The sequence below is a fragment of the Rattus norvegicus genome, chromosome 18 (assembly GCF_021556685.1).
Source record: "Rattus norvegicus strain SHRSP/BbbUtx chromosome 18, alternate assembly SHRSP_T2T, whole genome shotgun sequence".
NCBI lineage: Eukaryota > Metazoa > Chordata > Mammalia > Rodentia > Muridae > Rattus > Rattus norvegicus.
Window position 1 is genome coordinate 3,614,265 of NC_141551.1, and position 12,156 is coordinate 3,626,420.

The 12,156-nt window shown below is 47.3% G+C and overlaps 1 protein-coding gene across 2 annotated transcripts in view; it reads right to left on the bottom strand.

Annotated features, from left to right (window-relative positions):
• The window catches only part of Npc1 (NPC intracellular cholesterol transporter 1), a 45,926-nt gene that overhangs the window by 1,991 nt on the left and 31,779 nt on the right, over window positions 1-12,156 (bottom strand). For both annotated transcript variants that reach the window (XM_087592243.1, NM_153624.2), the window contains 13 exon segments: window positions 9,796-9,985; window positions 9,269-9,451; window positions 8,541-8,655; window positions 7,258-7,385; window positions 7,034-7,174; window positions 6,252-6,341; window positions 5,704-5,894; window positions 5,143-5,258; window positions 4,511-4,640; window positions 3,050-3,250; window positions 2,085-2,316; window positions 1,261-1,374; window positions 25-187 (listed from right to left, as the gene is read on the bottom strand). In XM_087592243.1, the coding sequence (XP_087448369.1) occupies window positions 25-187; window positions 1,261-1,374; window positions 2,085-2,316; window positions 3,050-3,250; window positions 4,511-4,640; window positions 5,143-5,258; window positions 5,704-5,894; window positions 6,252-6,341; window positions 7,034-7,174; window positions 7,258-7,385; window positions 8,541-8,655; window positions 9,269-9,451; window positions 9,796-9,985 (1,994 nt within the window).

The following is a 12,156-nucleotide window of genomic DNA, read 5'->3' on the forward strand; positions in this document are numbered from 1 at the left end:
GTGAGAAGAAGTAAGTGCTCTTACCTATGTAACTGAGTAAGACGGGAAGAAATATTAGTCCGTGAGTGGCTCCGAGTAAGACCATGGCTAAGTACATCCTGAAGTAAAAGATCTCAAAAATTTGAGACTTGGCAAAGGCCAACACCACGATCCCTCCAAATTTTGTAAGTGTGATTCCACTGAATACCTGGAGAGGTAGAAGCGACTGTTAGCCTGTTATAAGCAAGCATCCATTGTCACACAAACCTTCCTCAGCAGTGTCCAAAGGGCTATGAGTCAGCTGCACAACTACCCAGACACACTACCTTGTACCTAGAACTGTCTGGCCTACTGCTTTATGAGCCTGGATGAAAGGACTCGTGAATTCAAGGATGTATGAGTGCAAATGTATGGAGGTCAGAGGTCGACTTTGGGTGTCTTCCTCAATGGCTCCCCACTTTTATGCTTTGAGACAGTCTCTGAAATTGGAGGGCAGATGGCTGGCTGGACTGGCTGGACTGAGCTGTAGGGATCCATCCTGTTCACGTTATAGCAGTGCCCACCTCAAGTAGCCACCTCCCAGCCCGGGAAGGAGAATTTCAGAGCAATACATTTTCTCAGAAAACAGTTTTGGCCTTTTTGGTTAAAATCAAGCAGTCTGAACAAGGCAGATTATTGTGTGTGGGTGGTCTGCAGCTGGCATGTGAGGTCAGAGGACAACTCTATACAATCATTTCTCATCTGTGGGTTTGGGGACCGAAACCTGGCTTGCTGAGCAAGCTCCTTGGATCTGCTGGCTACCTTGCTGGCCTGGAAATCTTATTGAGTATCTGAAGTTGTTACAAAGCAAATGCTTACATTTTCACTCTACCGGTGCTTTCTACAGTGGCAAAGTGATTGACAGGGAACAGCAGGATAAAGGGCTGGGTCAGGGACCTCCGGGCATCAACTACAGACAACCCACTGGGATCTGGAACACACAAGTCCCCTGTGTCACCGTAGAATTGGCTTCCAGCCCTCTCAAGTCTAATGTTTCCTAAGTTTCCTACCTAAGCCATTTCATTTTCTGAGAGACATGGACATGTCTGAGGAGTTTCAGATCTCTCTAGACATAGCTATTTAGTGAATCGTATGAGAATTTGTCATTGCTAGGAGCTGCCATTTACAGACTAGATCCAAATTGTTTTATCCTCTGAATTTGTGTTTCTTCTGAGAAGTAGCCCGTCACCGAAGAAGCATTCCCATGGGAGCCCCACCCGTCCTGGGGCCCACAGTACTTACAGAACTACCCATGTGGGCCAGTGCCTCTTCCGCCCTGCTCACTCTGCTTCCTTTGGTGCTCATGGTGAAAGCTCTTGTTATATGGCTGCAGAACTCCACAGAAATGCCACAGGTCTGGAATAAAGAGTCCCCATGGGAACACATCTTTTTCAGATGAAAATTCCCCTAAGGAGGAAGGCTCTACCCAGGTCTCTACTTTTCTACAGTGTCTTGGTTTTTTTTTTTCTTTCTTTTTCTCTTTTTTCTTTTTTTCAGAGCTGGGGACCGAACCCAGGGCCTTAAGCGCTCTACCACTGAGCTAAATCCCCAACCCCCAGTGTCTTGGTTTTGATTAGGGGAATTAATTTCTGGAAACTTCCCAAGATTATCTACCCTTCCCCACTGAGCCAGCACAGCAAGCACTGCCAACCCTCCATGCTGAGTGTTCTGAGTGTTTACCTTGCATTAATATTGTTTCAAGCCGCCCCCCCCCTCATTTTTCTTTATAGCCTCGACTGTCCTGGAACTCACTGTGTAGACTGATAACTCCAGAGATCTGCCTGTCTCTGCCTCCTGAGTACTGGGAGGTCTGCACCACCAGGCCTGGCCTGCTGGGAAGCCCTGCAGAATAACCTGGTAAGTAAAACTCAGGTGTCTTAATATCACTAGACTACATGGTTTTTGTTTTCAGACAATTTCATTTAGTTCTGGCTGACCTCACATTTGTCATGTAGCTAAGTGGCACCTGTGTCTCAGGCCACTTTAGGATTTATGTGAAATCCAAGGGACAATTCATGCACGACTCACGGGAGCTAGGGACAAAGTGAGAGTAGACCAGGACTAACCATCACCAAGTTGACCAAGGAAACAGCGTTCAGACTGATGCCCCACAGCCACATAACACCAAACATGTTGACCAGGATCATAGCTATGGTGAGACACATGATGACCGCAGACCACAGTTCACAGCCCAGAGCCACCAAGGTCACGAGAAATATGGAGCCCAGAGACACACTTAGGTTAAAGATGGCGTCATCAATAATGGTCAGGTATTGTTCATAGAAGACATAGAACACACTGGGGAGAAGAGGCTTTGGTTAGAGCTTGTCCTCCTAGGGCCTCCCTCTTTACCCGCCCTGACAGACACTCCAGAAAACCACCCGAGATTGGCACCTAGAGCAAAGCCACTGACATCCAAAGGACAGTCTGATAGTAACCCCAAATGTGTGCTTACATAGACCTTTTACTTGTCAGCTCAGTTTTTGCTACCTTATAAACACTTCCTAAAAAAAATCCCATAGGGTATTTGGAAAAGAAAGAAACTATTCAGGTCTGCTTAGGAATTGCCCTGGGCTGTTTCCCCACAGCGTTAACCCACTTCTGCCTGAGAATTAGGATACCTACTCCAGAAGTTTGCACAAAAAAGGCTGGCATTCTTTAACCACACTTAACAGTTGTAGAAAAGCAATCATTTGCTTGCTCTGCCTTCCTGATTTTCCACAGAGAAAGCAGCAGCAACAACAACAAAAACAACAAAACACTAACCCCAGCACAGACAGAAAAGTCTGTATCAGAGCAATGGCCCAAGCAACGAGCAGAGATCCCTGCCGACATGTTCCTTGTGCAGGGCCCACTCTCCTGTGCCTCTGCGCTGGGACACCATACCAAGTTCTGTGTTCAGTCCTCAGAGCACAATGGAGGCTAAAGACTGCCCCGCTCACCTCAAATGCCCCTCACACACTACTCTTGGTTAAGGATAAAGCAGATGTCAGAATTTGAGCTAAGGATCTGCAGCCCCACCCTACTTTACCTGTAAGGAAACACACGATAATCACTCCCCTTAGAACGCATGGTTTCCGTGATGTTACTGGCTATAAGCCGAGCTTTCTTCAGGGCATCAATATAATCAGCAGAGGTCTTAAGAATGGTGTGGTAGGTCATGAAGTAAGTGGCCCCAATGTAAGTGTCATCTCCCATGATGTTAACAGCAGAACTGTAAGCAGCATGTCCCCTGAAGAAGAGGTAGCGGGTGTCAGAAAGGCTATGGGCAGACTATGAGCACTGAGTGGAGTCACAGGGCCTGGCTCAGAGGCTTCAGAAGGCACCGCCATATTTTACTTCTGTGCTTGTCTGCTGCACCCTGCTATTCTCTATCTGGTTCCATTCAAAACCAAACATGACGCAGAGCTGACTTGTTACTGCTGTGGAACAGGAGGTGAGAAAGGGCAAGAACCCAGACTCAAGCCCAAGCCTCCCACGAAAAGGTCCCTCATCTTAGCTCTGTGAATGGGCATACCAGCACGTTCTCACAGCCTGGGAGTGCTAACCAGTCAAGGACAGTGAGGGGTTTGGCAGGACACTGCACAGTGTGTATGTGTAAGTGGCTATGGCTTCCTAACAACTGAATTCCAAAGAACTCCCATGTTTTCATGAAGAAAATTCCAGAATAACCTCAATACTAACAAGCAAAGAGAGTTCTAATATCTATCCTCAATTTTTAGAGGCAGTCTTCGTTAGAACTAGCAGAATCTCAGAACAGAATAGGCACACACAAGTGGAAAGACTGCCCGTATGGAAGCTTGGTCTGTTCTTCCCAACGGTCTCTCTGCGGAGCCCTGGCAGTTCTGGAACTGACCAGGCTGGCCTCAAACTCAGAGATCCGCCTGCCTCTGCCTCCTAAGTGCTGGGACTAAAGGCATTTGGCACCACCATCTGGCTCAAATGTGGATTCTTAAAAAAAAAAAAACCAAGTATATCCACGTTACATCACACAAATGTGATATTCAACTTTCACCTATCAAAGCTTCTACATCAATCCTCTTATCCTGCTCCTGTCCATGTGGGCAATGGGTGTCCTGGCTGGCTGGTGATTTATAGCTCATCCCCTCACAAGGCTGGCGAGGCAGGGATTAGAACCTAAACCTCACACTGTGGTAGCCTCATCAAAGCAAAGATGCTGTCCCTAAGGCCACCGGCACCATGGGTCTGTCTGGGCCTCTTACTCTCCAGTGTCCCCTTTACCTCGACGCCTTCATGATATGCACGGGATCTGCCTCCATCCACAGCGCAGGGTAAGGGCAGGGACCAAGCTTGGAAAATGAGTGCCCACTGAGGATTAAACCTTCTGAAACCTGAGGAGATGTCTTTAAATGGTGTCTCTGCCGTTTACAGGACTAGGCCCCCCCTTCCCACAAGCTTGCTGACCCAGACCCTGCTTCTCAGTCGAGTCAAGCTGTAGTGAATGCTGAGCTCAGAGCTCCCTGGCCCTTACCCTTTGCCACACTTGGGGTTGGGGTTATCAGACAGGAACATGGGCAGGAATTTCATGAATTCTTTCCCCTGAGGCCTCTGTTTGCCCTCTGGAGTCAGAGGTCTGCAGCGGACACAGGTTGGGTCAATCACTGGCAAAAGAAGAGAGCCAATCATTAGCAAAATGGGCATTAAGACTTATACAAACACTGAAGCCGTAACACTTAAGGGCTAAGTGCTTAAGACCAAACACAAGGTTTCCTTGCATCTTTCCACCTTCCAAAGCTCCAGCTCCAGGGGTTTCAAGGACCCCTCGTGGACCTAGGTGCCCTGTTTTGAGGAAGACCTAAGAGCCCAGGACTGTGTGTTCACGGACGTCCTCAGCACCTACAGAGCAGCAGGAGGCAGCCTTTGAACACACTAGCTGGCACGCCTGCGAGAGCAGTCGGTGTGCTCTGCACACATGAGAAGTCTCATGTGTCCTTGATGCAGCTCTGAGTCACCTGTGTGACTGAGCACAGGACAGGGACAGAGGGAAGGAGACAGCCCCAACACTGACAAACACACAAATGAAGGAAAAGTGAAATGGCTAAGCGATGCTACCATTTTTCCAAAATTAAAAAAAAAAAAGTCTAGAAAAGGAGATGAAAGTACCAGAAGCATTGCAGAACTGGTGAGTGACATTGTAGAGTCTACAGCAGGAGGATTGCGGTGAGACCCAGTCAAAGTAATCATCAATCCAGGATGAGGGAGCAAAGCCTACACGGGTGCTGGAGAAAGGAGAGACAGTGATGGGCCAGTTGGGACTCCTGCGAACTCCAGCTCCTTCCCCCCATTTGACATTGCCATGTGACTGACCAACCCTTCAAGATAATCAATGGCCCATGAGCCCACTCTGATGGCCAATGAGCCTACTTTGCTCACACGAAACTTGCTCTAACAGATTTTTTGAAATGACAACAAAAAAACCTTCCCAAAAGCTGCTTTTGCAGAGAAATTTCAGGCCTGAGTTGACCCTGCCCACGAGTTCTTCCTTCTGCCTCCTTCTGTTCAAGACTGAAAAGGACCAAACCCAGGCAGGTGATAGCTGGAACCCTAACGCTTGGGAGGCTGGGACAGGGCCAACTTGGAGACCATACGGGAGAGCATCTCTCAGACTAAACATTAACTCAAGAGACAGAGAAGTACAAAGGACCAGACGTTCCCGACACTGACTAGGTGTCCAGCTCTGCTGCGTTAAATATCTGCTGCACCAGGGAGTCATTGTCACAGCCCATGCCACCGCACACCATGTTCTGCCCTCTGCGGGAACTGTAGTTGTAGCCCTCTTCCAGGACGAAGTACACGGGTGGGCCCGAGTGCAGGTACTGACCGAGTGACTTGAAATAGTCAATCACATACGAATCCTGAAAGGAAGACCAAAGAGAGAATACAACTCCATGGGAGACTGCTGGGAATAGAGCCTGTGTCGCCAAGCAGGACGACGCATGGTTCTCTTCCTCTGGGTCCCAGAGTGCGTCTGTTGTTAAGCTGCAGACAGAAGGGATCTCAGTGATCTCAGGAGACTGGCTGCTCCACCTCTAAGGCTATGTCAGGAAAAGTTACGAGCTCATAGGCCAGCAGCCTGCTCCAGCAGAGCCCTGCAGCAGATCACTGTTGCCCCTTGCATGATTTGCATTCAGAAGCAAGCATTAACACCTATAACACATGCTCTGAAAACTGTATTCAATAGCGGCTAAAGAAGTTAAAAGAAAGTGGCTTACATTTGGCATCGAGAGAGACTGATCCAATCCGATTTCTACTTTGTTCACTACTGCAATACTGAATGACAGAATGCCCACAAACACGGCCATCTGGAAAAAAAGCAAACCGAGAGACGACTGCTGATGTAATCATAAGCTGAAGAAGAAATAAAATCCTGCACACCAAAGACACGACTATTGATTTATTTTGGGGTGGTATTGGAGAGTGAACCCCATGCCTTGCGTAAGGCTAGGCAAGGACTCTACCACTGAACTACATCCCCAGTCCAAACACATGCACACAAGCCTGACTCTAATACTGCACTATAATTCTGCGTATATATTACAACTGGGTATGTGAGACAACATACACTAGAAGATAACAGGCGTGAGAAACAAGGTTCCAATTTCTTTGCAACATTCTGTAAAACTACAACTCTTTCAAAACAAAAACTTAGGGTTTGGGCACAAAAACAACACAAAAAACCCCATCCCAATGTTACCAAAATTCTTGACAATGGTGACTGATTAATGCACTAGAGGTGCAGGAGAGATGGCTGAGCAGCTGAGAGGACTGACTGCACACATTCGTGCAGGCAAAACACCAGTGCACATAAAAGTAAATAAAACTAAAAAAGTGTTTTAAAAACTGCACAAGCAAAGGACCCTGCTATTGTATGCATTTGCCTGTGTTTTCTGTACTATATTAACAGTGGCTGGGATTGCCCTCCCAGGCCTCTCAGAAGGCATGTGACACATCTATGTAGAGAGAGGGAAGACAGAAACCTCAGAAGAGTCCGTACCACAACTGGCCGCAGCCAGTCCGTCAGCAGAAATGGGGCAAAGGCGTTTTTGAAGAAGCGGAACAGGTAGCTTTCGGAGGCTTGGGGTTCTTGTCCGTCGTCAGGGCCTCTGACACAGCACAGGATGTCCAGACGGTTTTTCTGAGAGCACAGAGATAGAGAAAAGCATGGAAAACTCTCCAGCTTCGCCCAGACTCTAGATTCAAACAGACCCTTGTCCTTACCTCTTGTCTCTTAATATCTAACCCCAAGAGGCTCACAAAGCAGGTAATCTGAAGGAGGAAGTCAATGAGGACGGCCATCCCCGCAAACAGAGAGAAGGTGTGGACAGCTGGCATCGAGGACAGCGCCCCTACAGGGAGAGGAAAACACTGTCATGCCACCCTGAGGTGTCACGCTACCCTGAGGTGTCAGGTATGTTCCCATGCACATATGCCATTTCCTCTTGACCCACATTATACCAATCCATTTTAGGATCAAAAATATTCTTAATAAGTATTTAAACAGAAATCCAGATTCACCATATTATTTTGGAGGAAAACCTTTTTGATGTTGGGCCAGCCACATGATCCAGAAACAAACGAGGACATCTGCCTCTTTCGATGGAACATGTGCAGCCTTCAGGATGCAACTGCAGTCTGGTAGAGTCGCCCTGACCCTGGCACACTGCACACTTGTGCTGGTTTTCTTAGAAGAGTAAAAGGGTATCATCTCCCCTGCACCTGTGACTGTCACAGGCACAATAAAGACCACAGGTTCCATGACAGCACTACAGGACAGGAAGTGATACGGGGCCAGGAGGCCTCCACTGAAGCTCGCCACCTAAACCCAGCCCACACGGCCCAGGGAAGAACCGGCAGTCACATGGGCACTGCAGCTGTGACCTCAGACAATGGAGACTGTCTTCTCCGCACAGATGTCTGGCCTTGTTCAGTCTCTACAAGGATCAAGCCACTTTTCTCTTTCTGCACTTTGGAGATAGACTGGGCAGCCAACGCCAAGATTCAGTGATGGCTCTGCACAAAAGAATCCCGAGGCTTTTGTTCTTGCTCTTTAAGGCTCCTTGTACTGAAGCACTACAAGACAATCACTAATGAACCTGTTTCCCCTGGGGGTGTGTGCTCAGAGAAGGAAGCCTGTGTGAAAACAAAGGCAGGGCATCCTGTAAGTAAGTCAACCTGCCACACTGCCGAGGGGAGAGCCAAGAATTCTGTGGCCATGCAGGGGCGCCATTTATCAACACTTACAATAGGCACAAGAAGGGGAGATGGCAGAGAAGCCTGAGTCTCTGTTGTCCTCTATCCCAGCATGAGTACTGTGTTGGGACAAAGAGGACTCCAAAGCTGACTCCAGAGACACAGCCAGTTAGCCAAGACAAGCAACACTCCAAGTGTGAAGCAAGCCCTCAAAAGGGAGAGACATGGGGCATAATCATATACCCAGCATATCATATCCCACACAGCACAGTCATACACCACAGGCCTGGTACAATCTATAGTAAATTTACCAAAGAAAAATGCCGAGGTCTCAGAGAAGGACGAAAGGAACATGGTTGGGGCCACTTCCCCCAGGATCCTGCCCAGCTGCTGATCCAACGTCTCCTCCTGAAGACGCTCATCTCTCTTAAAGAAAAAAAAATGCACTATTGAAATTTCTCAGTAACAGAGCCGTCTGGTTCCGGTCTTCGTTAGCTGCAGCAGCAGTTAATCCTGCTAGTTGAGCTGGATCACTGATGGGCACCAGATGAGAAGCTCAGCAAAATGGAGTCATGTTATCAGACAACTGCCTGGTATACACGGGTTTCAGGAAGACGGACCAATACAGGACACTTGTATGTCACTGAGTCTCCACTCAGACAAGGACTTCAGGCAACTGAGACCAAATCCTACAATGGTAGACTGTGCCTTGAGCAGTGTCTCAGAGCATGACAAATCTGTTATGTGTCTGCTGTGCGCTAGAAGCCATTTTAGTAGCATTAATACCTGAAATAATTCCCCTAAGCGTGTTAAGTTCCTACTGCACATATGTGACAATGGTTTCTAATACCAACTTCTCACTTCTGTATCCACTTCACCAAGTAAGAGAGGGCTGAGATTCTTGGTTCCAAGTGTGCAGAACAAATCAAAGAGACCACAGAGCCGTGGGAGAGAAGGCTGTGGAGCTATCTGTGTGAGCAGCCACTTACAAGCCTGAGTGCTTAGGCAGATACTGAGCTCCGAGAAGAGGGAGAGTTACCTGGTAGGTCTGCACTAGAATGAAGATGTTGTCCACCCCGACAGCCAGCACCAGGAACGGGATGACCTCAATGACGATGAGGGTCAGTGGCATTCCGATGTAGCTGAAGATGCCCAGGGAGCAGGTCACCGAGCTCAGCACTATCAGGATCCCCGCAATGCCCAGCGAGATTTTAGAATCCACCTGATGTTGGACGAAAGCACAGGTCATCAGAGAGCTTTCTGTCCTCCCTGTTACAACTCACGGTGTGAAAGAACACAGAAAAAACGTGCAGGTTTCTCCCTAGGAACAAAGTTCATGCACTTGCAGGTAAGGCTATGGACAAAACATATGTGACTTATGTGAAGTAAGCCTTAGGAGTGAAGAAAGTAGACACAGAAACAGAAATTATGGATAGTTAGCCTGATGTTCATGGAAAGAGCACATGTGAGGTAACTTGCTGAGGAACGTCTGACCAAGGAGAGGAGATAACATGTCACAGCTTGTACTGTCATGTCTAACACCCCCCATGTGCACCTCACACTCACCAGGACCCTGTTCCAGCTCTGGATGTGCCCCAGGGCGAGGGAAATGTACAGAAACATCACGGCGTAGCTGATGAGGACGGTGAATACGTCACTGTTGCTTTCCCGATTGAGTTCATCTTCAATGCTTCGCTCAGCAGTGAAAGAAATAGTCAGATTTGGATTCTTGTAGTTCTTCACAAAGTTAATAAATCTATAAAGAGTAGGCAAATTTGCATATTTTAATTAAAAACAACAGGCTAGAGGAGTGTCTCAACACTTAGAACACAGAGGCCATCCTGCCTGACCTCAGCCCAGGAGCCCAGGCGAGAGGCTCTCAGATCACAGGAAATCCAGCCAGGCTGACCGCCCCACCCTCTGTGCTGGTGCTGGAGATCAAACACAGGACGCTGGGCACGCTAAGGCAAGCTCTCAACCTCTAAGCTGTAACTGCAGTCCTGAAACTGTCTACAGTTGAGAACATGGTTAAGATTGGTTCATAGTCTGTTTTTCTTTCTTTCTTTTTTTTTCAGAGACATGTCTCACTATGTGCCCAAGCTGGTCTAGACTTTCTGAGCTAAAGTGATCCTTCTGCCTCAGCCTCCGAGTGCTAGGGTCACTGGCACGCACTGCTGCGTTAGGCTTAAATGGAATGGCTTAACATGGGAATGAATACATGTACATGGAACAAAATTTTAAAAGTGGACCTGTAAGTTGACCACAATCTATCAGACCTGGTCTGATATCTTTATAGGAAATGATAGCTGCTTCTCAAACTCACATACAATTAGGGCCCCAAGTGGCCTAACAGTCCTGAGACAAACACAGTACAATTATATTTTCTAATTCCAAACTTATCATAGTAATCCAGAGAGTGTGACACCAGCACAGACACAGGGCAAACAGAAATGCTCAGAGGTAAGAACTACAGACACATGTGTCTGAGGGACTGACTTCTGGTACATCTTGACCACTCAACAGTACAGGAGAAATCTTTTCAGCAAATGGTTAGACAGAAGACGGAGAACTGTAAGCAAAGAATGAAGCTGACCCTCACCTCACACCACAGACAAGAATGAACGCCAGGGTGGTAACACAGGGCTGTTAGAGGCTAGCAAGACCTGGTCTGAAAATCCAGGGGCTGGACAGATAGCCCCATGGCAGAGCATTGGCCTAGCATGCTAGAGGCCTGGGTTTGAAAGGATCAATGGCCAAAATAGAAGACTTAAAATTATAAAATTCTCAAAATAAAACACAAGACTAAACCTCCTGTCATTGTGTCAGGCCACAATCCCCCGCAAAAGCGCAGGCAACGGAAGGGTGGAAAACTGAACTTTTGGATGAAAAACTTTTGTGCTCCAAAAGCTCAAAGGGGAAGGAAGGACCATAGAAAGAGAGAAGTTGGGCTGGAGAGATGGTTCAGCTGTCAAAGGCTAGGGAGACACCCAAAATAAGAAACAAATCATATATCTGATAAGGGACTTCTATTTAGAATAGGTAACAAATTTTTATATCTCTAAATAGGAAGCACAAAGTCTCCAATTAAAATGGGCAAAGAATACAGAGAATTAAGTTCACAAAAAGATGCTTAAAATTTTTAATCATCAAGAAAACGCAAATCACAGGGCTAAGACGCCATCCCAATGGTGGAAGACTCATTGAGCACGCACACAGCCCTAGGTTCAATCCCCAGCACTGCATGAAACAGGGCATGGTGGTGCACATCTGTAATCCTGGAGGATCAGAAGTTCAAGGCCAGCCTCTGCCACGGAGGACTGACTACAACACAAAAAGGACAACAGAAAACATAACCTCGTGCCACCCATCGGAGCTGCTGGGATGTAGCATGCACCACAGACTGGCCTCACCACAAGGTGGGAAATCGTCCATCAGGTCTTCAAATGGTTAAAGCAGAGTTATTCTAAGATCCAAGGAATCTACTCCTACAGATACATATGTCTCCAAAGGAAGTGAAAACACATCTGGTAAAAACATGTATTACAAACATGCACAGAGCCACTCTTTATAACAGCCGAAAGACAGATGCAATCCAACTGTATGTGGAGGACAAATGCACGGATAAAACGAGGTGGATTTATACGTTAGGGTGTTTGGTCAAAATGAGGAACACAGCACTGACATGCCACAACCTGGACACCTTACAGTAAGCACAGGAAGCCAGACACGGAAGTCCATACATATGACCGTATTCATATAACATTCACAGCATAAAAATCTGAGGACATAAAGATTTGCGGTTGCCTAATGCTGTGGGTGAGAGGCTAGGACGGGGTGCGCAGAGCGGCTAAAGGGAACAGTATTTATCCTAACATAATCAAAAGGTTCTAATGGCTGAGGTCTTAAGAGGGATACTCAAATTGAGTG